Source organism: Apteryx rowi, unplaced genomic scaffold (genome assembly GCF_003343035.1).
Source record: "Apteryx rowi isolate R43461 unplaced genomic scaffold, aptRow1 scaffold_505, whole genome shotgun sequence".
Classification (NCBI taxonomy): Eukaryota; Metazoa; Chordata; class Aves; order Apterygiformes; family Apterygidae; genus Apteryx; species Apteryx rowi.
The window spans coordinates 412,187-435,792 of NW_020450767.1; the positions used below are offsets into that span (position 1 = coordinate 412,187).

At 39.5% G+C, this 23,606-nt stretch overlaps 1 protein-coding gene across 2 annotated transcripts in view; it reads left to right on the forward strand.

Moving 5' to 3' along the window:
- Positions 1-23,606, forward strand: part of NSMCE2 (NSE2 (MMS21) homolog, SMC5-SMC6 complex SUMO ligase) — a 135,112-nt gene that overhangs the window by 39,534 nt on the left and 71,972 nt on the right. For both annotated transcript variants that reach the window (XM_026079925.1, XM_026079927.1), the window contains one exon: positions 20,213-20,366. In XM_026079925.1, coding sequence (XP_025935710.1) covers positions 20,213-20,366 — 154 coding nt within the window. The remainder of the gene's footprint in view (positions 1-20,212; positions 20,367-23,606) is intronic.

Here is a 23,606-nt window from a genome sequence, read left to right on the forward strand (position 1 = left end):
TGAAGTAGGGCAGACTCGTGGCGTGTGATTTTGTGGTGTGCGATAACTTGTTGTAGTGACAAAGGGTGGGCTGTGGATGAAATGTTTTTCCCTGGATATTTTTATTCTTAGTTGGAGGTGATCAAAGGATATAGGTGAAGGTTGGGCTTCTTTAGGGATAGTCCGGTCCAGTTCARTAAAACTGTCTATGGAAATAGGGTGTTTCTTGACTTGGCTATTAACAACCCCTCTGTCCTCTGTGTAAAAACAAAACAAAACCCCCCCTGCCCACCTCCCCCCACCCCTGCTAAATTCTACTAACTACTGCAGCCACAGCCCTCATCGTCACCTCTTCTCCCAGGAGACATGTTGATTATGCTCAGTTTGGGCAGCTCCTCTTCCTGCTTCTCCTGGTACAGGTAACCTGCTTAGGATTTAGAATCCCTTTTGGTCCATTACTTTCACCAAAATCAGAGTTGGCTGTGGTTAGTTTGGTGGCATGTACCAAAGAGAGAAGAAATATAGAAGCAGAAGTATTCTGGGGATATTTTGGATATATTTTTTTTCTTTCCCACAGCAGTGCATTATATCTCTTAGCAGAGAAAATCTGACAGAGCAGTGGAGATCCTATTCAATAGTGTCTTCTGAGAATCTGGCCTATCAATCAGATTAGCACAGAGCTGTCCCAGTCAATTATAACTATGTGTGTCTCTGCATTCATATGTATACTCAGGTGTCCTCTCTAATCTACCAGTTAAGTTTGCTTGTGCCCGGCCTCTTTCATCAGTCAGGCTTAAAAACAAAGTCAAATCCCATCAACCAGGTTTGTGTACAGAGCAGCGGAAACTACAGCTGTTACATGTATAACAGCTCAAAATGAATTTGCACTCGGTCGTTAAAAGAACCCCAAAACTAAAAAATCATAGTAATTCACCATTATATTAGTTCTCTTCAGTGCTCATTTGTCTGTTAAATTTTGAATAGAAGGACAGTGTTTTATGATAGTTAAGACTGCTAAGGAGAAAATCCAGCTAAAGCAAAAAGCACAGAGTGTGGCTTTACTTCTGTTCAAGGAGAAACAATCTATAAATTCAGAAAAGAGGTGACTATAATTGTAGGTACAGTCATGGATGGAACAGAAGTACTTAGTTACAATACATCACATAAAAACAAAGGGGCATTTTATGAAATCATCCAGTAGCAGGCTTTAAACAAACAAAAGGAAGCAACTTTTTACACAGTGAATAACTGAATTACAGAGTTAATTGGTACAGGATGTGGCACAAGACCAGAAGCATTAATGAGTTCATAAAGTTACTAGACAAATTCACGGAAGAAAAACTCATTGATGACTATTAGACACGAAGATGCAAATATAATCACCATCTCAGGAAATCCCTAAACTGCAGATTGCTGGAAGCAGGGAGAGTACATGATGGGGGACAGAGGAAGATCTTTTTATTTGGCCCTCTTGTCATACTTGTGCTCTAGGTGTTTGCTTCTGCCACTATTAAAGACAAGAGACTATGAATCTTTAGTCAGATGCAGTACTCATCTTAATGCTGTTAGGACTAGGAAACAAACTACACAGAAAATTTAGAACCTACAAGCACTACTCCATCCTGAAATTTATGCTGACTGGCTAGCTGGCTTTAGAGGAAATAATATTTATGCTCTGTTTCAAGCCTGTTTTGGAACATAGTTCTACCTAAAAGCTACCTTTCGCCTCCATAATATTAATATATGGAAAGTGTTCAAGGTATCTAATAATTTATCTCTATCTTCTTACTCTTATATTTGATGATTTAAAAAATAAATAAATGAATGTCTCCTGCTCTGGGCATTGTTACATAATTGAAAAATTCTTAATCTCAAAGCTAACTTAAAATCTGCATCATATAAAACCACACAAACCATTTAATAATTAGGTACCAGCAGATAAAATCCTTCTTGAAGTTGACAGTTACACCCACTTGGACCAGAGAAGAGAGGAATCTTGAGCTAGRTACTTGTCTTGCTGCCAATTTTCTCCCTTAATGACTGAGAAAAAGAAGAGAAGCTGTGTAACATGCTCTAAATAACAAATCTTGCTTGTAACACTGAAGAGAGGAAGCTCTGGATGAGCGTCTTCTGAGACCCCCTTCTTGTAAATTTGATGAAATTCGAACTGAAGCACCTGCTCTGGTCTTAACCACACCAAATGGGATGAAATGTTTTCTTGGACATTTAGGTACCATGCAGTATAGGTTTCCCACTGATTTTAATGGATCAAAATCTGAAAGTTTTAACACCAGTCCCTGAAATTCCTGGATCAATGAACATAAAAATGTCTTTTATATCCGCATCATCAGTGTTGTAAACTAGAAAGGTGGTCCAAGTGGGATCATATATATGATCAACTKAGTTCTGAGTACTTAGTACAGTACTGAGTACTGAGGCTGCTTATTGCAGGAGACAATGAATAAGAGACAACAAAACATGCATTTTTTTTTAAAAAGAGAAAACACTAAGCACTGTCAGGAAAAAAACCATGATCTTCCACATTGTTTCCGTCTGCTGAGAAAAGTTTGGCTTCATCACTTTTGTAACTCTCCTTCAAGTAGTTTTTGCCTCCTTTAGCCTTCTCTTTATGAAAGCCCAGCTCCTTCCGCCTCTCCCATAGGTTGTGTGCCTGAGGCCCCTCCCCATTTTAGTAGTCCTTTGTCAGTCCTTTGTTCCTCAGAAACTGGAGAGATCCAGTTTCTCCATGTTCCTCTTGAACTGGGGAGCTCAAAACTGGATGCAGTATTCCATCTGTGGCCTTCATAGAGGGGGATGGTAACCTCCCCTGTCCTRCTGGCCACACTGCTTCTAATATAGCCCAGTATCCAGTTTGCCTGATTTGCGATGAGAATGTTCAGCTCACATGTGGCTTAGCATCCACCATAACCTCCATGTCCTTTTCAGCAGAGCTGCTGCAAAGCCAGTCAGTTCCAGCATGCACAGATGCATGGGGCTATTCTGCTCCCAGAACAGGTGCACAACTTTTCTCCTCTTTAAGCTTTATAACATTTCTGTTGGTCTAATCCTGAAGCTTCTCAAGGTACATCTTAATTAGACCTCTATTGCTTAGTCTGTGAAAAATGTCCCTAGTTTTGTATTGTCTGGAAACCTGGTGGGAGTGCATTGGGTTTCCTTGTCCAGGTTGTTGGTGAGGATACTGAACGTTTCTAGCCCTCCTGTTCACACTAGGGCACCCGGCTTGTTACTGGCTACCAAGTGGACATCAAACTAATGTTTACTATGAGTATTACCCTCTGAGCCCTGCTGTCCTGCCAGTTTTCAATCTCCCTAGCAGTTCATTGATTACATCCACTACTCTCCCCATGTCTGCAGAGCAGGTCATTTCGTCGCATAAGGCAATCAGTTTGATCAAGCATGATCTAACCTTGGTAAATCCATGTTGGTTGTTGCTGATTTCCTTTTTGTTCTTTGCATATTTGGAAGTAGTTTCCAAAAGGATGTGGTACATAATCTTTACAGGGGCTGAGGTGAGGCTAGCTGGTCTGTAGTTCCCTAAATCCTTTTTCATGCCTTTTTTTTTTTTTTTTTTAAAAGATGGGCATAACACTAACTTTTTTCCAGTTGTCGGAGACCTCCTCTGATGGCCATGATTTTTTGTAGATGATAGACTGCAGTCTTGGAGTCACATTGGCAAACTCTTTCAGCCCCCTCAGATGAACCCCATCTGATCACATTGATTTCAATGAATACATCCAGCAACTCTAACTAGTCCCTAACTTGTTACCACTAACTTGTTGCTTCCCAAACCATCCTGGAACACCTGGAGATCTGGGAGCAGTCTGCCTGTGAAGACTGAGCCAAAAACATATTGAGTACTTCAGCCTTTCCCATCTCTACCATCACTAGGTTGTCTCCCCCACTCAGCAACATCTGTGAGTTTTCTCTGAACTAACCAAATTCCTTTTTGTTTCTCTTTATATCCCTCACTTGTTTTAATTCTAAATGCACTTTGTTGTCCTGATTTTGTCCCTAAGTACCAAAGCAATGCTTTTGTACTCCTTTGCTTGTTCTTTCCTATATGCCATCTTTTTGCATTTCAGTTCATTAAGAAGCTTCTTGCTAATTCCAGTGGGCCTTCTGCTGAAAAGTCTAGCCTTCCTGTACAACAGGATTATTTCAGTTTTCTTTAGAAACCGAACAGCTATCACTGGCACCACATGTGACAGCCTCCCTGGGGATTCTGCTGAGCAATTCCCTGAATAACCCGAAGTCCACTCACCTAAAATCCTGAGTGTTAATTCTTCTGTCTGCCTTCCCAGCCRCCTTCTGGATCCTAAATGCAATCAGCTTGTGTTCACCACTCCTAAGCTACTATCTGTGACCACATTGGCCACCTGTTCTTCCCTGATTGTGAGCAGAGGTCAAGCAGAGTATTACCCCTGATTGGTCTCTCTGGCATTTGCATTAAGAAGTTTTCCGGTGCCGTCTAGAAACATCCTGGATTGCTTGCACAATGTCATGCTGCCTACATGGTTGAAATTCCCAGTGAGGACCAAGGCCAGTAATTGGGTTGCTTTTACTAGTTGTTTATAGACAGCCTTGTCTACTTTAGCTCCTTGATCAGGTGGTCTGTAACAGGCCCCCACTGCAGCATGACCARTGTTGCTTTTTCCTCTGCTTTTAACCAGAAGGTTCATGAAAGACCTGTGTATGGTTTCACACTAGAACTCTGCATAGTCAAGGAGGTACCTTGTAAGAAAGTACAACTCCTCTTCCATGCTTGTTCCACCTACATATTCATGACAGTGTTCCAGTTTTGCATGCTGTACCATTTAATCTTTGTGATCCTGATCACTTCATAACCCTCTGACTGTGCATGGACTTCCAGTTCTTCTTGTTTTTACCCAAGCTCCATGCATTAGTATCCAGTCACTTTGAGGTAAGCCTCCGAATGCCCTCCCTTCTAAGTGGAAATGTGTAACTCTCCCTTGTAGCCTTTTCTCACACATACCTTCTCCTCCGTATTCACCCTTTCCTCACCTCTTGGGCCGAGGTACCCATTTCTTGGTGAACCTAGTTTAAAGCCATCCTCACTAGGTTAGCAAATCTGTTTGCAAAGATGTTCTTACCTTTGTCAGGTGGATTCCATATCTTCTTAGCAGTCCTTCTTCATCAAACGAGGCATCATTAATCAAAGAAACCAAAGCCTTGCTGGTGACACCAGCTACCAAGCCAGGCCTCTCCCTTGACTAGAAGGATTGWGGAGAGTAATGGAGGTGGAGGTTGCCAAAGTACCAGAAATGGTTGCACCAGTGTCCTGTACTGTGTTATCACCATTTGAGAGCARCATCTATGGGATTCCTTTACATTCCCTGTAGTCTGACTGCCATTTTAACTGCCCTGCTCCTGTTCTCATGTCCTGATTGCAAAGCTCCTGGTTGCTGGTGCTCCCTGAGGTACCAGATAAGTATGGAGCTGATGTAAGTTAACTCTGCCCGTAGTGAGATTTCCCACCYAGCAGGGAACCTTTCATGCTGCCAKATAGTTAGTTCTCTGCGCTGGTTCATTTGCCTTTTGGTCACTGGTACCATCACACATTGCTTCTGCTTGCACTGCTATCTGAAGCAAGGATCGGAAATCAGATAYAAGTTAGCTGTGCTGTTTTAGGACTGGGACTAACGGTCCTAGCTGAGGGGTATACAAATTAAGGTGAGTTATGTGGGATCTGGTTTAATGTGCTTTCCACTACAACCATTCCATAAAGTAAATATGTGTTGTTACTTTTCTTCTGTAAAGTATTTTTAGTAAATCCTCAGTGCTGGTTTTATTGAATGACTAATGCATTTTGGTACATCTGAATTACATCTATACTGAGTCATTTTGTTTTGTAATGACATATTTAAATGTTTAAATCTCTACAGAAATTAAATATTGTAAAAGACTTTAACCTTTTGTTCTGGGGATTGGTTTGTGTCTGCGTTGTCACCACAAGCCTCTACTATGGGGAACATCTCCTGCATGGTGAAGATTAACAGAATGCTGTATTGCAAAAATATGTCTGGAAATCATAAATGAACTAGTGTGCTTTTGCACAGCCTAAATTTTGTTTTTTTGGAATCAGATCTTCCTTGCTAGCCTTATAAKGTTGCTACATTTAACATTTCAGGAATACTGTTGTTGGACTCTAACTTTTCCTAAGCCACTGCTCACCAGCACTAGTAAAATTTTCCCTCATCTCTTCTCAGACTGCAGTTAATTCACATTTTGAAACTAGGGCTTTGTCTATGTGGAAGGTTTTGCCAGTCATAGCAGTAGAACCAGAACAGTTATACCAGTGTACCCTGCATTCATACTGTGGGATGAGTGTTTTTTTGCTTTTGTTTGTTTTATTTTGTTAAACTCTCATATAGAAGGGGTAAGCTGAATGAAATAAAAGGATCTGCAAGTTTTATACCAGGATAACTGTTTACATTTATTGCATGTGCAGATCAACCAAACAGTCTTCCTTGAATTATTTTGTCATGTGTACTACTTCTTGAATCTATTCCCTAGTCTGTTATCTTTCTCTTATTGGCCCACAATGCCCTTACAGTCCTTGAACAAATGCCTGTTATACCAGGCTGTCCTTATTTTGAAATGCCTCACAAGCTTTCATTTGTGCCTCATTACCCTGGATTTGTAATCTCTGTTTTTCCCGATGTGTGGTTTATATTGCATCTTTGCTTGTGTGCCAGGTCCATCATTTACATTGCGAGCTCTTTAGGGCAGGGAGCTGTTCATCGCCTCRTGTGCTTTCTGAAGCCCATACCATATTTTTAGGATCCAAAGAATAGTCATCAATCTTTGTGAAAGACCGATATTCCTTTATTCTGCTACCTATGAATATAGTTTGAGGCTTTCTGTTGCGTTTTCCAAGCAAATAATCAAAAACAATAACCACAGGAAGTGTGTGTTTTGTACTTGCAAAAATGGATTATACTGTGACAAAGGATTTGAAAAAGAAAACTAGCTTTCACTGTTAGGCAACTGAACTGGTACTATATGCAAGAAGAATAGGAGGTATTTGTAGTGGTGATTTTGAAGTGAGTGTGGCTTTCTGCTTTGTGAATATTTGTATGTAAAATAGAGAATAGGATTTTTGAAAGTGCCTACATGATTTAAGAACCATGCAGAAAGAAAATGAATGAATTTTAAGCTGAATAGTTAGGCAATAACCTGGGATGTGGGAGAGTCAGGTTCGAGTACTCGCTCCAATTAACTTTTAATTAGTTATACAAAGTGGAACAACTTCAAACAGGAGAGATTGGGATGTCTTACACCAGAATACCCAATAGCCTATGGGCTAGGACAGCTAATACGGAATGAGTAGAGATTTGAAAACAGGTCACTCACCTTAGAGATGACTGTTTTAACCACTGAGATATTAAATCTGATAGTATGTTTACTTCTCTCTCATCATTGTTTGTGAGGAGGGATTTGCCTGGCTTAAGCGTTTGACTCAAGGAAAGGCTTTGTGGTGGAGGCACTCACCCCTGTTACAGCAATAGGACTCCCTGTCCTACTGAGTATCTTCGGCAACTCTTTGCTTTTGTGATTTCTTTTTTTCTTTTTTTTTTTTTTTTGGCTAATTGGTTTTCTCATTCCATTTTATAACAAGGCTGGTGGTCTAATTTAGGGAGGGCATTGATCGCGTTAGCTAGCAGGGTCTCTAAAGCTTAAATGCTGCAATTTGCATCTTTGCTACAGCTTAGTCTTTTTGTGAATCTAGTCATCTGTCATAAAGTAGTAGCTTGTAAAGAGACTGACAGACCAAACGGGTGCAAAGGACTTTTAGCAGGGCTGACATATTAAATAGCAGACATGCACATTGGTAAAATGTATTTACTGCTAAAGCAGGAAACTATGCTAATATACTAATTACATCACCTTGAGAGACTGCTAATTATTTCAACGGGATTTCATGAGTCCACAACCATTTGATTTGTCCTAATTCAGAGCCTCATCATCCTCATCTGCAGTCTCTTACCCAGACTGAGCATGGAGATCGACACAAGCATTTCTAATATGCAAACAGAGATCAGCAGTTCCACTTCAAAGCTGTAGCTTCTGTAGTGGGAGTTTTAATTATTCCATTTTGAGTTAGTGACTCTGCAAAAGAGCTTTTCTTCTGCTAGTGAGTTGGGCATTCTTTTTTTTTTTTTTTTTTGGTTTTGCTCCCCAGCTTTGCGGTAGGGCATGTCTCATTTCATTGCTTTCATGGCAGAGACAATAATGAACCAGTCAACGATCATCAGTTTACTGATCGTTATCTGTAACTCCCTCAGGCAGGGAGTTGTATGTCCTGTTCTTGGGATCTTTTGCATTCAGTATTTTATATAAGAAGATGAGATTTGTTATTATTCGTCCCATGAGTCTTTCATGAACTTGAAAAACAAGGGCAGATATCAGTGCTTTTGTAGAGATGGGCTGTGTCTGCTGTCAAAACTAAGGCCCCTTGGATGAGAGGATGTGCTGGTGGGGTTGGTGGGGAAGAGAAGCTCATGAAACAAGGAATATTGTCATGTGATTCTATATTGCGTGGTGGAAGACAAACAAAAGGGAATAACCATCATGTGGATTGATAATACGTTGAAATGTCAGGTTAAACTACAGGAACTGCCTGAGTGAGTGTGGGCCAAGATGTGGCTGAACTTTCATCTGGTTATGAATAACTATGCAGTAGTTTCAGTTCAAATCTTAATATTTTGCTGCAGCAAATAATGTTAAAGACTGAGACTCCATTGTATAAGGTTTAGTTACTTATGGTAAGTTATACTGTGCTGCTTTGGATGGTGTATTTTCACTTTCTAGTGCGGTGGCATGAGGATGTACTGACTGTTGGGGACAGCGTGAAACATTTGCTCTGTCAGGAAAAAGTGTGGCYGGAACCAGTGGGTGCAATTGGGAGAGCACAAACTACAGCGCCCCACCAAGGGGCCAGTATAACCTACGGTTCCTGTGAGACTGCTGACCCTTGTATGAAGGGAGGTATCACTTGCTCCATCTGCTCCCTGCTCCTTTGCCAGTGGCTCAGGAACTAGTGTTTGGTGACAGTGTAATATATAAAAGGAAGAATGGAGGCATCCCATGATTAGATCTAGTAATAAGAGAGAAATAAGTTTAGCATGTGATATACAGTGGATGAGTCAGAGAAATGAAGGAAAAGTGAGTTTAATCAAGTTATAAGAGGAAGAGTGCAGTACTGAGAATTTGTGATGAATGGTGATGAGCTGTTCAAAAGGAGCACAAAAGAGGGAAAGCAAAGTAATAAGAGAGAGACAGGAAGGATGAGTTCAAACAACAGTACTAAATACAAGATCTAGGACTGTAAATTTAGGAAAGAAGTTGGGAAAAGTTGGAGTGACAAGGGAGATGTGATTCGGAGAGTTGCTGGGCATACAGTGTATGCCAGCAGCCTGGAAGAATTTGGGGAGACAAATTTGATAGCATTGCAGAAACTGAGAAACAAGATAAAATATGCACATTGAGTTTGGAATGGTCAGAAAGGAAATACTTGCATGCATAGAGCAATATGTTTAGAAGAAAATGAGTTCTTTTTTGTACTTTTAAATTGTATGGGTAAGTAACATAGTTTCTAGTCATGGACAACATCAACTTTCTTGGATTATCAGCCAGCATAACAGGAATGTTGTTGATGGTCAAAGAAGTACTCAGTTTTTGCAATATTATGGCCAACCTCATATCAGTTCAACTCGCTGCGTGAATAAGTTCTTGTTAGGACAAATAAAATTTCTACTCCATAGCCTTTTACTTGTCAGCTGAGACAATATTAAGAAAAGTGCATTTAAATTTGAGGCTAAGCCTTCTAATTTATTTTGCTTTTACAAAAAGTATGTCAGCAGTATATGTGAGGAGTTCAGTGATTCTTGTGTTTCGCACTTCTTTTATTCCCACTGCCCTGCGGACACCCTCTCAGGTAGAACTGTCTCCTTCTGCCTTATAACCTCAAGTGAGCGCTCTCATTTTTTTCCTGTTTCTCCTCAAACTGCTGTTACATTCTGCAGATGTAACTAAGTTAATACTGCTATCACACACCAGTCTCATTTACACAAATAATTTTTTAACTATGAGCTATTTAAAAAGTTTAACTGAGAGCTGAATTTTAATTACTTCTAACAACATGTAAAAATCATTCTGTATAATGGAGGAGTTTATACTAGCTGGTGAGTTGGAATATGATTTCATTTTTATTTATCCATAATTTTAAAACTGGATTGATAATTTACCTTTAGACTTAAAAAAGGCATTGCATATAAATTGCAAGACAGAATTGCAAAACATGCGTCTTCAGATTTTTTAAAAACATATGTTCTTTCTATTCTACAATCATCTAATGGAGTGCATCCACTACCTGCCTTACAGTTAGGTATTATCATCACTGGTATTTTGTTTAATTACAGCTTATTACAGTGTTCACAAACTTTCAGGTTCCTTTTACTGTAGAGAGTACAAAGGTGTATCATCAAGTTGGTTTTGAGCCAAGATGTGGAAATTAATGTAATGACCTATAATGAAAAAGCTGATCAGTTTTCATAAAACTTCTTAGGCCCCAATTCTGCGAGGCTCTGTATAAAAAGGGTGCTCCAGAAACAGGACGTTGGACTCCATCCTGCAGGACAGAGAGTTGTCTCAGCACAATAACAGTCTGACAGCTTGGGAGGGTTTTTTGGGCATCATAATAAAGGAAGGTTTTTTAAACAAGGATTTTGATGAAGGATTTATAGATATATTCCCTAATGTTTATGAGGTGCTTTCCCACAACAGGAAGACCAGGAGAGAGAAAGTGCAAAGGCACTTGTTTTGAAAATCAAACAGGTAGAGCAGCAGCGACCGACATCATCAGCTACTTCCTGGCAAGAACCAACTTCTTGATGCTCTCACAGATAACAAGGAAGGTGTGGATAGGCTCCAAGGATTTTGGAGAGCCAGCGGAGGGGCATGTAGGGTACACAGCACATACTGTCTTACTTCACAAAAATTGGGAACTATAGAGAACATATAAGCAGCTTAATTTAGCATAGTAAAAGCAAAGGTCTTTTTAATACTGATTTTCTCATACAGGTCTGTTTCTGAGGCTTTGTTGAAACTGCATAAATAATAAAGATGGGATTTATAAGCAAAGAGAGGAGGAGAAGAGTTCCAGTTGAAAATATTCTCTGTGAGCTGATATACTGCCTGCAGGGAGCCTATAAAAACTGGGTAACTGAGATGCCTTGGGATACCTATAAAACAAAAAGGATATATTCCAGAGTGTCCTATGCAACCTAATAGAAAAAAATCACTTGTGCATGTATTGGGAAAGGCACATAGTGTTTGCCAAGATTAGAGAAGAGATGCAAGATGTCAGCCAGAACTGGTAGATCAAAAAGCATAAGAAGGGAATTAAGACCTGGGATTTAGTAACTCTGGCTAGTAACTCTGCTGAGGGCTGTCCCAGTAGGAAACTGGATAAGAAAACATTATTAATAATGACTAAAGAATGTGATATGTGGAAGGGCTTAAGGGAGACACTTGTCTCTCAGGTATTCACAGTAAAGTGCAAAGTAAAAGGAAATTCTGCTCTAGGGCAAAGATTGGGGCTGTCATACAGCTGAGGAGTTTTACACCCACTGTGGATGTAAGCAAGCTAGGTGCTCCTTGCCTACAAGGAAATTTGCAGGGAGGCATTCTGTGCTTGTACTCTTTACATGATTTTTTTTTTTTCCTGGCTAGTGCAACCATCATTGAACCCAGTGTTTGGTGTTAAAGGCAGAGTTGATCCCTATGGGAGTACTGCCATCCTGATCCTTCTATATACTAGTATACGTATATTAATTCAGTGAGTCTAGGCTGTAAGTGTCATCAGGGTATATGTTTTTTAACTAATGTCAATTCAAATAAAGCATGAGTCTGTGCATAGAAATCCTATTGCGGTTTCCCAAATGTTGTCATTTTTCATGAAGACCAAATGTAACCTCTAAGCATGACTCACATCACTGTTTTGGAGAGTACAGAGAAGAAATGTTGTCAGTGCTGTAGCACTTTTTGGGAACAAGAATTCCATCAGATGAACAAAAAAATTCAAAAGGAGTAAAAATTGAAAAGGTCTGCTTGACTTCCACTTAGGGTATACGCAAGGAATGTGGAAGACATCCCTTTGGAAAATCAGCTGATTTTAAYCGTACATGCTGTATGCAGTTCTCCAAAGGATAAGTCTCAGTCTGTGTTTAAACAGGGATCAGCTTCACAGCTGGTATAAATCAACTGTGTTTTGTAGGAGCTGATGAAGATAACACTGACTTGTACTTGTTTTAGGATTTAGCCCTTTATTTCCACACTGTGGAAAACATGGGTTTTAGTCATCTCAGTGAACCAAGCAAAGCCACACAAGAGTAAACAGGTTGTTAATCTGAAATCACCTTAGGGCCTTCTTCTGCTCCCACTAAAATCAATGTCTAAATTCTCGTCAGTTTGAGTGGGATGTTAAAGACAAAAAACGCTCTAATATCCATGTTAATGTATTTTCTAAATACATGAATTAATCAGCAGCTTGGTAAACTCGTTGAACAGCCTGATGCATTTGCTGAATCAACCTTGCTAAAAGAGATGCACCATCTGCCTTACAGTTTCTAACATGCTGTTAAAGCAACATTTTTATACGAATAGTTATTTTTGCTSTTACTGGCCTTAATCTGCGCTTAGGCAAAATTACCTAGAACAACATGCTATATATCTCTCTACTCCACCAAAATTAACTTGCACATGAATTATGTTTGTGGCAAGACTTTAAAGAATGTAGAGGAGAAACAGGATTAGTAAATTTATGTACTTGCTCCACCACTGTGTCTTGAACCATAATTTTTAAATGTTTTCATAAATATTTCCTGAATGCTGTAGAATTTTTTGCTTTGTCATCAACATACTTCATCTATTGAAAAAACTACAGAGCAACAAGGTCAAGACAGACTTCTGTTTGGTTGAAATCATTATTCAGTCCAACCCTCACTTTAAACCACAGGCAGTTGGGCTTTCAGAAATGCTGAAGGGATTAAGGTGCTAAATTTCCCTTAACTTTCTTCACTTTGGTATCTTGGGAAAACCTCACCTGTAATGCTCACATTTATTGCTGTCTTCATGAGCTAGTTTTGCCCCTTTGGTAACAAGTACTTTCAATACTGGTATTTAAATGTGATCCTCTTTCATTACTTCTTTTTACCCTTTTGTCCTTTGCAAAGCAGCACCCAAAGGGTCTTGGAGGGAAACAAAAAAGTGTTCACAGTCTGGACTGTACCATTGCTGGTAACTGGGGAAAGTACAAAGATCATTTTTTGCTGTCAAAATATGGGCAGAGGAAAGCATTGTACCTGAGGTGAAACTTCTAACAGATGAGATCCCCAAGAAACGCTGTTCATGCTGTAAACTTTGCATTTGTACCCAGGCAATTTTGTTTCTTTACCTGGTGCTCGTTTACTTTAATCCCACTGTGTATATATGATTCCTTTTTTGAACAGGGGAAAGCAAGCAACCAGAATGGACCCAAATCCATTTTTAGCCTTACTAGAATGACTCTAATGTGCAGGGACTTGTGAGGAGTTACTTTGGGTATACCCCAATATACAGAGGAGCAGCGTATGGCCTGCTACGCTTACTTTCTATATGAAAGTTAAACATCTCCAGCTGCCTTTGAAGTAGGAAAAAAAAACCTGTGGAAGGTACTAACCTTCTCATTATGACACCTGAGCTGCAACCACCGTGCTGCCATACTGCTTTTGAACCCCTGTGACCTACCTCACCTTCAGACTGTTACTCTGGCAGAGTTTGGAGATATCTGAGATGTGCTGACAGTCATTTTCTGTTGTGCTGGCCCRGTTTAATAGGCAGTATGTGTCATAAGTATGGGTCAGCTCTCATAAATATGCCTCTCTCGGCATTTCACAATTGTCTAGGAAGGTGTTGCTCAACTGGAGTCCCAGCCCTGCAGCCATGATGTGTAGAGGTGCTGAATCTCCTGAATCAGATGTGGGCCTGCAGGCAATCCTGACGGCAGCAGAGCTATGTTCAAACTAGTGCAGATCCTGCTGCTGAATGATGATATCCTTTCTGACTGCCCTTGCAGATGTTTCCAAGAGCTGTGTTTTATTTGTGCCTCAACAAATGATCTGATATTTGCTAAGGGGTTGAATCCAGCCATTGAAGAATAATAAATGACTGTTTAGGTTAAGCTGAAATTTTGCAGCCTGATTCAGTTACAGTGGTGACTCACTTCGAGTTGGTTCTCACATGATTCACAAAGTGTATGGGTGACTCAACCCACAAATTTACTTAGCTCCCGTGTTATTTTCCCTCTCAGTGAAAAAAATTGGTTATAATAAATAATCACAGCAAACTTTGGCTTACCCTGAGGTAAAATAAATGTGGGTTGAAAGGCTGCATATTTGTAATAATAAATCAATATTATTTAGCAAGGTAATGATGAAATAAAAGGACATAGGAGTCATTAAATAAGAAAAAAATGTGCCATGCATTTTTGGTTGATTTTATTGTATAGCGGAAGTAAATAAAGAAAAAAGTCATTTTTATCTGATAAGGAGTTCAGAAATACACAGCTACTATTAGTGTTCCATAAAGCTGTGCGCAGGCAGATGGCTGTAGTGTAAATACAGTTTAAATTATTGTGAGTTCAGAGTTAGCAGGAGACTATCAGCATATCCTTTTTCAGATTGTCACAAAAGGATATAAATATCTAGGTAACTACATGCCTCTGAGCTTCTTAGCACTGAGTAATCACCCTCCCTTTCATAAATGAAACAGCAAAGAATTTGGGAAATGAAGAAATTCTGCCTTGTCAGCTGACTCCGTCATCAAAAAGGTCAGTAGCAAACAGGATTGTTTCTTTGCCTTACATATAACAGGTGTCAATAATATCCATAAATTAAACTTTAAAAGTCCATATTTTATAGGCATTAAATTATARGAACAAATAGTGTGTGGCTTGAAAGATTAAGGAGAGAATACTGAATTCTTTGGAAAGATAGTTCTTCTGCAGATAGCATCACTGGACAGGAGACCTCAGTATGGTTCAGGTGTGGCCAGAAATTTCAGTGAAGTCTAAAGGATGGTGATGGCAAACCCCAGAAACCCAAGGGACATAAACAATGTCTCTGAAAAAGGGTACCTAGAAACCATGACTGGATTAAAAACATGCAGCTAAAGGACTTCTGTGCTAGAGAAGAAAGAAAAGGCTAGAAAATAACCWTGGAGTGTCACACGCTGAACCACTGCAATGTGAAGTCCATTGGAGCATTTTTGTGGTGGGCAGAATGCCGCTCTTCTATCACAAAGTTTGCCAAGCAGCTGCAAACTGTTTTAGGCATCTTTGCAGAGGGTGAACCAAATGCAGGTGTTAATTTGAACTTTCCCTCAACTAAAAGAGAAGGTAAAAGGATGGCTCTGTGCTCAAAGCACAGGACTAGGAGTTATTTATTCTTGCTTCTGACACAGTATCCTTGTGCAACCTTAGGCCAAGCTGTTCATCTCTTCATGCCACAAGCCTCCCTATTTGTAAAATATAGTTGATTGTACATATGTCACAATGAAAGTTTGAGGCTAAATTCTTTAAAGTTTGTAAAGAGCTTTGAGATGTAATACTGGGAAGGGCAAATTACTAAACACTGAAATGCTGCATGCAGAATTATGCTAATTAGTGCCTTTTTAGACACTGATCTCTTACTATACGTAGGCTGATACCACAAGCTGGCCCAATTCTAGTCAATGGTACCTTTGACCTAACTGGTTCTGGGCTTGATCTGGAACAGAATAACTGATTTCCATTTTAGTTATACTAATCAAAGAAATAAAAACTCCCTAGACTGCCCCTTAGAATACCTGGAGTTTACAGGTGTCTCTGGCTTGTGCAAGCTCACCCTGCAAAAAGTGCCATTTTTGGAGGTGCAGTCTAACTGTTTATGCATGTAATACAGTACCAGTAAAAGAATCTACAAAAGGAGGGTTCACTGGTATGGATAGATACTGGTAGAAGTCAAAGACCTGCGTTGAACTGGGTCATTTCATAAGCATTGCCCATCAAACATAGTAGCCTCTTTGCACATATCTGCTGTGATCAGTGTGGTGTATTGCCATGAACAATATATCATTTGATAGGTGAACCACAGCTGTGTTTTTCTAAACAAAATTTTTTTGTGTTTCTAAATGTGTTTTCTTGTCAGCACTGTTGGTAGGTCATGTATGGTATATAAATTAATAATTATATATCACATGTCTGTTCTTGCTATTATTGCTGAGCTCTGATAGTAAATGCCCCTGTGATTGTTTACTTTTATGGGACCATCAGGAGTAGATGCTTTTGCTTTTTCTGTTGCTGTAAACAAGCTGTTGTGACTGATACTTCTTTTCACCATGTCCTGAACACTCCCAGTTCATAGTTATATGTCATTTCCAGGATGCTTTGGAGGGTGTGTATGCCTCCACCCCGTTTCAAAATCAGTGTAACTCTCAATGGATTGACTAATGGCTGCAAGGTGTTGCTTAGCATGCTGGTTTTGGCTGACAGTGCTACTAAACGTACAGTTGTTTGCTTAATATGTCTTTCATGGTTCCCATGTGAAGTAATTGTTACTGACAAATTTAATGTGCCAGTGGCTTCAATTTTGCTAGTGAGCATTCATTCTTGACATGCCTCTGAGACCGAAAAGAAGTATGACCTCGACTTGTTGCCCTGAATATTGATGATTTTGCCCTGTCCCCCTGCCATATCTGATGTTTGTATTGTCGCCATTCTTTTTGTTATGCTGATCTCATCATCACTACATCCATCTTGAACCTGTAGAGTAGGAGTGGGTGGTGAGAATTAAAGAAAACTGTGATGCACCTGTATGGGTGTTTGCTGATGCAGTATATAAGATGTTGCAATTCTGTCCCACCATGAGGAATTAGGACTGATGTCAAGTTTTCTTTCATTTGTTGTCATATGTGTTGTTAGGTTAGACCATTCTCAACCCTGTTTGTGGAGYAGCGTATGCAGCACCAGAGGGAAATTGCTTGTGCACAGTAAACATATTTACTTGTTATTATAGTGGGTGGACATGCCTTATTATTCACCTATGACATGTTGACCTTCTAGAAGGTCTACCTGGCATTTCGGTAAGGGCCTACGTGACAGCACGGTGTGGAGTGTGGTCAGGGATGGTGTCTCTACTAATCATTTTAATGAAAGCAATCATCCTCTCTCTGGAGGTGAACAGAAACTGAATTTAATCTTATAAACATGTGAAATAAGTTAAACTACAGGCAAAAACACTCTTTGGGTACCTCTCTTGTTTGACTGTTTAGGTTTCTATATTATATGGTTATCTGAGCTGATGTCATGTATGCTGCATTGCTCTAATATCTTCAGTCCACAGCAAAACTTAATGTATTACCATTGGGAGAAAAGCTGGTGTGAATGACATTCTTTTCTTCTTGAAAACTGGTGGAAGTGTTCACGTTGCCTTTAGAGAACAGCACCTTAGCTCTCACTTTGCTAGCGCTATGGCAGCAAGCTGTGTGATTAGAATTTAGGCAGCCAAGTGAGGGCTCTGAGTAATTGCTGCCCCGACGTCAGTACAGATGGCTGAGGGGTTATATCCATGCAGATTTTGGTAGCCCCGTAGTGGCAGGGACAATGCTTATTTCTGTGCGTGTAACGCAGCCTCTCAAACATTGGCCAGTTTTGGTAAGTCACGGTTCCTGCTCTTGTTCTGCTCACGTGTGAAGTCCTCTACTTCTGGAAGCTGGAGCTGCAGGGACAACTATTTGAACGAAGACTGGCTCTGCCCCTTTCCTGCCCCTGCTGCTCTGAGGGTATTGCTGAGGACACTAAGTTGGTGGATTTCTGTACTCAAATCTTCCATGAGTCAAGAAACAGAAAGAAAGAGCCCAGTGTGACTGTATCGATGTGCAGCATGTTAGTCCCTGTGGAGAGGAAAAGGTGCTTGACATTGTCTTTGTGGTAAAGGGATGTTTGTAACAAGTGTCAGATCATTTCTTTTACTCTTTGTGCCAGTATCAGCCACTGCAGAAGCACTTGTTTCTTGTACATGACTGGATCTTGTATATGGTATCTGGCCAGAGCACTCTTACTCTTGATGAGGACAAGTCTTAGTGATTAGTTGTTATTTGCACTGTACTTGAGAGTGTGGTTTTGCATTTGGACATTATTTTTATGTCAGGGAGAGAATGTCTGTAAAAACAGTCCGAGGGAGTTGTTGCAGAATGGAGTATGCGTGCACCACCTCTTGTCCAAATCACTATGTTCTCACATGTTGGGTTTGAAACGGATTTTGATTTAGTAACTGTTTTCCTGTGCTTGCATGCAGCTGACGGCCAGGATTTTTCTATGGCTGAGCGTAGAACAACGTTGTTCCTGTGACAGGCCCTCTTCTGGAGCAGTCTGCAGTGGTGCTGAGCTGACAAACAAATCATTTGAGTGCATATGATTGCCCCCATTGCCCCAGGCCAGGATGTCTGTGTTACTTTGCTCCATTTGTCAGGTTTCATAATATGAAGACTAGAAGTTGCTGCTTGGCTTTGTGCAGCAGACTGGGCATCTGTGATGATCTGCTGTTGGTCTTCACTGCTTCCTGTAAACCTCCTGCTGTGCCTCGTAGTCGCTGTGCTCCTTTGGTAGCTAGGTATTCCTGGGCACTCCCTTTATCCCATCCCTTTTTGGATGTTGTGGTAGCTGATCTTTTGTCTCCAGGTGCTTACAAAATCTACGTGCTATCACCTGGCTATACATGGGTTTTCTCTTACTTTTCTTCTTGCCACAACTTGCACCTATCTAAAGTAAATGTGCCAAATTGGCTTTACTCTTGAAAGGAATAATAGTTCAATGGATTGCTTTGCTCTGATTAAAAAGACAATAAAGCTTTCTTGGCTGTGTAACATTTTATATATTCCCAAAGTCTATTTTTATGCAAAGATTTGCTTTTTCTTTAGCTTCTTAAATAAAAAATATTCCGTAGGATTTGCAGCTTCTTTGTAACCTCTGGAACCCATAACTGATTTGATGGGATGGACCCTTTTCTTGTAGTAGGCTCCCTTTTGCTGTCTTTCTCAATGAGTAACATGGTGGGCTGGTGAGTGGCAGAATTTAGTATGTGTGGTAGGGAAGAAGTGGCTCAGCACAAATGGTGCTTTCCTCCTTCTTTTTCAGACTTGCATGTTTTGCCATATGTTTGGGATAGGCTAGATTAGAAACAACCTTTGTCTGGTTCAGAAAACACTTAGCAGTAAGGATTTGACAGGTGCCAGCTTCTTCCCGGGTTTGTGCTGTTCCTGGCTGTTGTTGCATAACAGTCCCCAGCCCAATACCTGTAACAGCTAGTTCTTACGAATGCCTGTCAAAGGTGCAGTTCCCTAGAATTTACTGTTGCTTTGAGAAACAGAAGGAAAAATCTAATTATTGGTTTTTGAGTTCCCCAAATACTTTTCACATTCTTGGAATAGCTTAATATTGCCAATGTGGTGACTTCCCTGTTATTTCCAGTCATTTATTCTTCAGTCATCCCAGATACAATTAGTGTAAACAAGTGCTTTTAAAGAAACTGTGTCTTTGCCTGCCTGTAGAACATATTGCTTGTTGTTCTCATAGCACAAATACATTGAGGCTGTTTCCTTTCATATTAGCTATCTGTACTGCATTTGCTGGTGTCGTCTCAGCAGTCATGCAGATAGATTATAAACTTCTGAAAAGCTGATGGAAAAATGATGAGAGAGCAGTGTTTTTTGAAAACTCTTACGAAATGTTATTTTTGTTTTGCAGTCATCCCTACTCTTTGGGACAGAGTCATATTCTTTGGTTTCATTCATGTTCAGTGTTACGCTGTTTGTTGTTAACATTTTGACCTTAACCACTCAGAGAAGTAAATTTGACTGCAGAGATTCAATTTTCCCTATTGTTAGTGTAAAGAATACCCCATATACAGCAACTAGGTGAAATTAATCTCTAGATTTTAATAGTTACTTTTGCTGAAATAAATAATTACCTAGAGGTTATGGTTTCAGAGCAGAAGACCTAAGTGGAGTCAAAAGAAACTGAGTTTATGCTCCTGAATATTTTCTTGACACCTTTTGCTTTGTTTTACAGCATGTCTCATAATGAGTAAAAATATTTCATTCTTGTTCCTTACAGATGAAACGGGATAAACCAGAAAATATACCAGATTTGCAGTATTTAGTAAAAGAAAAATTTACTGCATTGGAGAGCAAGAACAGTGACGCCGATTTGCAAAGGAATGAAAAATATATATATTTTAAGGATCAGCTTAAAGAAATGAGAAAACAATGTAAGTCTTAATTTAAAAAAATGATTTTTTGAGTGCTAAATGGTAACATATATACTAAATGTACTAAAATACAGAACTGCCAATTATGGCTCRAACAGAGGTGAGTGTTCCTATTTCAAAACTTATTTAAATTGATACATGTGTAGAAAAAATCCAGTGCAGTTACCTTGGTGGTTTTATATAGGTTCCCACAGTTCTTGCCTTGTCTGAATACAAATATTGTTAAAATCTTGCTTTACATCTTTTTTTTGTAAGGTGGGCTTTTTCATTTGAAGTGACTTTTTTTTTCTTAATTGATAGGATCTTCTAAAAGGATTAGGTAAGCTGTTTTCATTTGTCACTTGAACAAATTGCTCCTGTTTCACAACTTAGGATGTGTTGCAACTCTAAGAAGACCTTTGCTTTAATCGTAGAACTATATTGTTGGAAAATGCTTACTGTGTATGTTCTCAGGTTTACAGCTTCTATGCACGCACCATATAACACTGCAACATACTAAAATCYGTTTTCCTTAATTCATGTTGATTCACCAGGTGTTAAAAGTTTAAGCTATTTGTGCTTGAATTACCAGAAAAGTTGGAGAGTTAGCAGTTCTAGTACTTATGCAACACAACAAAATAGTGTATTTTTATTGCCCTGCACACATAGCAGCTATTAAAAAAATCACTCTGATTACTGTTGCTGGGAAAGTTTATGGGCTCTAACACTATTTGTGCTGTTCTTCCCCAATCATGATTATGTTTTGAAATCATATTATTTTGCTTGCTGTCCCTTGACCCCTGTACCTATTCCCTCCCACCCTGCATTTTGATTTCAACATAAACTGGTATCTCAGGAACTTCAGGAGTCATAGATTAATGATTTATACCATTGGAAACTGAAATTCTGGATGCTYTCCTGTAGCTCTCCTTGAGTTTTGTTTTTTTGGAGTCCAATCCAAAACCAACTGAAACTAGCGGAAAGATTTTTCCCGCTGACTTCACTGGACTTTGGATTGCTTCCCTAGAGAGATTTATGAAGTGTGAGGACATACTTGACAAGGTGAATTTTAGATCTGATATCTCAAGACTTGCTAGGACTAGAGCTTCAGGGCTTAATACATTTGTTTCCCATCTTTATGGTTTTTAAGATTTGGGATTTGAGTATTAGCACTGATCTCTGAGTTTAACAGAGCTCTTGGCATTACTGTAAGAATGAACATACCAAGTTGCAGACCACAAAACAGTGTAATTTTCACTCCCTACATAATCATAAAATTATTACTGCCCCACCATTATGTTGTAATTCGTAATTTCCAGGTGTTTGTAACTGAGAAGATAAAATCTTGATAACTGACTTTGGATTTACTTTCCACCCTGTAATTGCCTGAGGAAGGGGTGTATGCCCTAGCAATATATTCAGCTCAGGCTGTGTGACTGAGTTCTAGCTGGCAGAACTGTTGAAAATCCCCCAAATTAATTAAGCTCAATAAGAATTGCTCTTAAAAAAAAAAAAAAAAGACATCATTCTACTACTACTGCCTGAAATTGAGGTTTGTCTTATTTGGACCAATTTGACCATTTGGACTTTTGTTTTGGTTGTGCATAGAGGTCAGACTGTGGTCAACAGGATATGCACAATGATGTCTGATCGACTGCTTTGCCCGGCGCATGGACTATTGATCAGCCAGGTCAGTTTAGGATTAGCAGAATTCATAACGTCTTTGATGTAGTAAATCTGTCACGTTTGCCCCTATTGCAGCATTTAATGCAATTCAAAAGATTGAATGGAAAATTGTTAGTTGAACTTTAACAAACAATCTTGGATGCAATTTAATGATCGTGTGTTCAAGTAAACAATTTGTTTCAGCCCACTCTCTTTTGAAATGGTAAACTAAATGCCACCTCAGGTCCACAGATAGACAAGAGATGGAAAATTCAAAGCTAAATTTCCTAAAGCAAGCACCATTGTACTGCCTCAAATATGTATCAGTGCTGTCTTTTCTGGCTAACTAATCCACTGATCCCCTGTAAGGGCACTTTCCTACTTGAGTTCCCTCTTCAAAATGCTGTTTTACCAGGAAGGCTTCTTGAGTAATAATGGCTGACTGAAGATCAGTGGAGTCTGTTTACACTCGCGTACATAAATCTGCTTCCGTATGATATAGTGACCTGCAACCAGTCTCTCTGTTCTGTGTAGTAATGTGATCTCCTTGCCATTACCCTCAACCTCCCTCTCCCTTTTGTCTGGCTTCCCCACTCGTGACTAGCCTTTAAAAAAGCCCCCAAATTGTAAGCACAATTTTGAATATAAAAAATTTATTCACAAACTTAAAAATTATAGATGCCCATGTTTTTGTAGGATCAGGGCCTCTGATTTTAACATCTTTGAGACAGGCTAAACCGACACGTGTACTCCCATCTAGTACAATAAAGCCCTGATCTTGAAAGTAGCCTCTTCTTGGCTCTTGGGCTCTACTTAGTAGATTAATATGCTGTGATGTGGAATTGAACACTGTCAGTATTATCTAAAATACTGTGTAAGGCAAGTAGAAGACAGTGTTACTGTAAAGAAGGAGTGAATGTGGGGCTCAGAGGGAGGAGGTTCTGAGCTGTAATACCAGCTGGACTGAAGATTCATGGAAACTGTAGAAGACATCCACTAGTTTCGATAAACTGATGATTTACCTCATAATCCACCATGTGTACATTTTGTTCCCTTTAGGAAAGGGAGCGTTAAGGTCACTCAGTTAAGTATTCAGCAATCATGCTCAAGTCAAGTTGTATGTGTATTCTGTAGCTTCTCCTGTATGAGATTGTGGCTTCATCATCATGATTCCAATAATACAGCTCCCATAATACATCATATTGTAAAGTGTCTGCAAATTCTGGGACACGTTTTGAAACTACTTTTTGTGACTTATGTATATTAATAACTATCAGCAGCTACCTGTTTAATATTTTCTTTTCGAATATTAGTGCTGCCAGTTTTTGGCACAACTTTGCTTAAAACAGGCCAGGAGTTTTGCACTGTGCATGGACATCGACTTTATGGTCCAATTTTTAGCTCTTTCCTGGGATTTGCTTTTATTGCTAACTCAGATAACATATAAAAACATAAAACTCCAGCCAGGTTTTCTCAGATGAGCTTTCTTGGTTTTTCCTTTATCCCAGCCTTTCCCATTTCAAAGAAGCAGATGAGGTAGATGCTAGAATGATTGCTTTGCCATGTTGAGTTACCATTAATCATTACATGTCTTTT